General features: G+C 42.0%; 1 protein-coding gene across 1 annotated transcript in view; it reads left to right on the top strand.

Moving 5' to 3' along the window:
* Nucleotides 1-3,213, top strand: part of SHISA5 (shisa family member 5) — a 31,785-nt gene that overhangs the window by 12,878 nt on the left and 15,694 nt on the right. Inside the window, exons 2-3 of the mRNA XM_009881376.1 lie at nt 1,823-1,991; nt 2,363-2,497. Coding sequence (XP_009879678.1) covers nt 1,823-1,991; nt 2,363-2,497 — 304 coding nt within the window. The remainder of the gene's footprint in view (nt 1-1,822; nt 1,992-2,362; nt 2,498-3,213) is intronic.

Here is a 3,213-nt window from a genome sequence, read left to right as displayed (position 1 = left end):
TATACCAAAACAGGAGGTCATTTCTGTCTCCCTCAGCTCTTGCATTGTGCTGTGTTGGGTGGGTGTACACTGCGCCTCTTCTGAGGGGATTTCAATCATTGATCTGGCAGCAAAACAGCTGGGGAATTAAAGTCCTGCAAGCCCCTAGCTGATCTGCTGATCAGCTGGTGAATTGGATTGATTGAGGAAGACTCTCATGGGTGCCACAGCTGATGGAAGAAGAGAGGAACAAAGTAGAGGAGCCAAATTCTTCTCTTTTGGTGTGCTTGGCCCTTGTGGGCTGAGTTCAGGCACCTGAGAACTGGCCTAGACCTTTGGTTTCCATTGTTATTTTATTGTGCTGCAGTAGCGCAACTGTGAGATGGAGAGAGTAATTTTGTTGGATGCACTCTGTTTTGTTTGTAATTTCACAAGGTATTTCGGAATTGGTTTAGCTACCTATCATTTCCTTATTGGTGATACAGGGAGGAGAGAGTTGTCAGGTGACGTGTCTGCAGAGGGAAAAAAATGGTGAACCAGGCATAAGCATGCGTAAACACATAAGTAGAAGTAGAGGGGTATTGGTATGGTACAGAAGGTCCTCTTGGTTTGTTTTAATCAACCTTCACATTTAACCCCTTAGAACATTTTTGTTGTTGTTGGTTGAAATATTCAGCTATGTCCTGGTGCCAGAAAGTCGAGACTGAGTTTTCAAATGGCAAAATCAGTTCAGATACTCCAGGAAGCACTCCTTGCTTTTCTTCTGAACAAACATGATTTGTTGTCTTTGCCTCTTGTTGTTTGCTTTCTCTGAACAACTACACCTGAAGTAATTTGAGCTTGGATGGAGTCTGGTTTAAGAGCAAAATATCAGGGTGTGTCTTGTTTATGTGATAGGAAGGAAAATGAGGAATAGAAACTATCTGACTGCAGCATTTGTCACTGAAAACTGTAATGATACTCTTGCTAAAGATTCTTCTTGGGAAATGCTTTTTGCTTAAGCTTTGAGATGTATTTTTTTGTGACAGTTGGAAGCTTTTAATGTGCCATTCTAACATTGCAGTCATTCAGGCTAGAGAGGGCAAAGAGAGAGGGAAAACAGCCAGTACATTAAGGAATGTATCGGCCCAATGCGACACAGTGCTGAAAAGCACAGGATGTCTCTGAAGAAATACATCCTAGTAGATGAACATCTCCATTTCCTTACCATTGTAGCTGCACAGGTTGATGCTTGCAGTGGTGCAGTGGGAAGACACCACTTGACTGATTTTGGTCCTAGGGATCTCTGTTTTATGCCGTGGATTAACAGGATTAGGATTTTCCGTGAAGTAAACAAAGCAACAGGGAGGAACAACCAAGTTGCATGGAAATTAAATCTACGGTGAATGCAGTTGTGGTGCATCTTTTCTGTCCAGTCAAACATCTAGGAAAATTTGACATTTTTTTTTGTAACTGATCTTAGGGCTTGTGTGGGATTTTTAACAGATCTGGCCTAGCCCCATTGCTCTTTGAGTCTTTACAGTAATTTGGTAGCTACTAGCAGAGGTAGTGAAGAGACTATCGCCAGACAGAGCATCTCATAAGTATATTTGCGTGCAGTTTTGTCCTTTATGTATGTGTGAACAGTTGGGAAGAGCTACTTGATGAAGAAGACGAGATACTTTGTGTGCAAGGAGTAAGTATTTGCCATTGCTATACTCTAAAGGAAATAATTCATTTGTAAAAGTAACTGAAATACTTGAAACGTATTTAAATGTTAACCTAGGTGAGACGGTCAGTGTGAGAAAGAGACTTTATAGGGTTATTTCTTTAGTTACTAACTATTGGATTTTTACTTTTTCAGTTTTGGGTGAGGATTGTCAGGCATATATTGATCATCATGGCAAGGCACAACCTGCAAAATCCTGTTCTTCCTTCTGTTGTGGAAATTGCATGCTTCGATACTGTTGCTCTTATGTGTTCTTAAAATTTGAAGAAGAACGACAATTTCAGTGTGATCTGCTTCATGGAAGGTATGAAGCAAACTGAATGTATACAGCAGGTCATAATTCTGTCATCAAATGAAAAATTAAATTCATTATCCTCATCATCATTAAAAACTTAGAAAGCACCTTTGGGCTCTATATCTGTCTCTGTCATGCATCTCCGTTAATGCATGTAATACCTGTAAAATGGGAACAATGAGGTGGACAAATTGATGCTTGAACTGGTGTGTCTTTTCTTGAGCTTTTTCAAATACTTTTACCCTATTTAATTTTTCTTTGAGGATGACAACATTAATCTCTTCTTTTAGTGTCTGTTACCTTTCATAAGCATTTGGAACTGAACCAGGTACTTGAATAAGTCGTAAATTCTATTTTTGATGTGAATTCTCTTAATACAGGGCCTCTGACTCAAGCAACGTAAATTATATGCAGTTTTTTTCGGACTCTGATGATTACAGGACCTCTGACTTGAGCAATGTGAATAACATGCAGGTTTTTTCAGACCCTGATGATTACATTTCTTCTGCCCCCAGGTAAGCCACGCAAAGTCTCAGCTTTTAAAGTGATATTTATTTAGAGGTTCTTCATTGTGAAATCAATACACACCAGTAGAATAGGGAAATAGAAGTACTTCTTTGTGGGTGAAGAATGTGCAGCACTCAGACTCCGTGTATGTGTCGGAATATCTGAAGAAGCAGAGACATGAGGACGAGGGTAGATAGTGCCGGGTAGACCCTAACGATGGCTGTAGGGAATAGTCCATGTTCTTATTGCTGAAGGGCAGGTTGTGCTCTGAAGCATTAGCACGCTTACTTGGAACCCTTCGATGCTGACAGGCTACGTCCATAGCTGCTGCTTTCGTTTGGAGCATCTGCCTGCTTTTAAGCGTCTTTTCCACTTAGAACACGAAATATTGGTTAAAAAACTGTTTCAATCTCAGGCAAAAAAAATTCTTTTAAGCCTATGCATTGCATTGGCGGTGACCGGAGTCCTGCTGCAGAACGTTTCTGTTTGGTTTTTTTTTTATAGCGTGGAAGACTACAGAGAGACGGCAAGGGTTAATTCTGGGCTGTGAATAATTGATACATCTACATGGGCTTGAATTATTGATCCTTGGAGTGGTGGCGGGGGGGGGACTCGAACCCGCGGACACGGACCCCCTCCACCGCGTTGCCGCGCCTTTAAGGGGGCGGGGCGAGCGGCGTGACGCCAGCGGGGGCGGGGACGGGCGGCGGGCGCGGGGCGAGCG

Source organism: Charadrius vociferus, unplaced genomic scaffold (genome assembly GCF_000708025.1).
Source record: "Charadrius vociferus isolate BGI_N301 unplaced genomic scaffold, ASM70802v2 scaffold550, whole genome shotgun sequence".
Taxonomy (NCBI): Eukaryota; Metazoa; Chordata; class Aves; order Charadriiformes; family Charadriidae; genus Charadrius; species Charadrius vociferus.
This window is presented reverse-complemented; position numbering and strand designations above follow the sequence as displayed.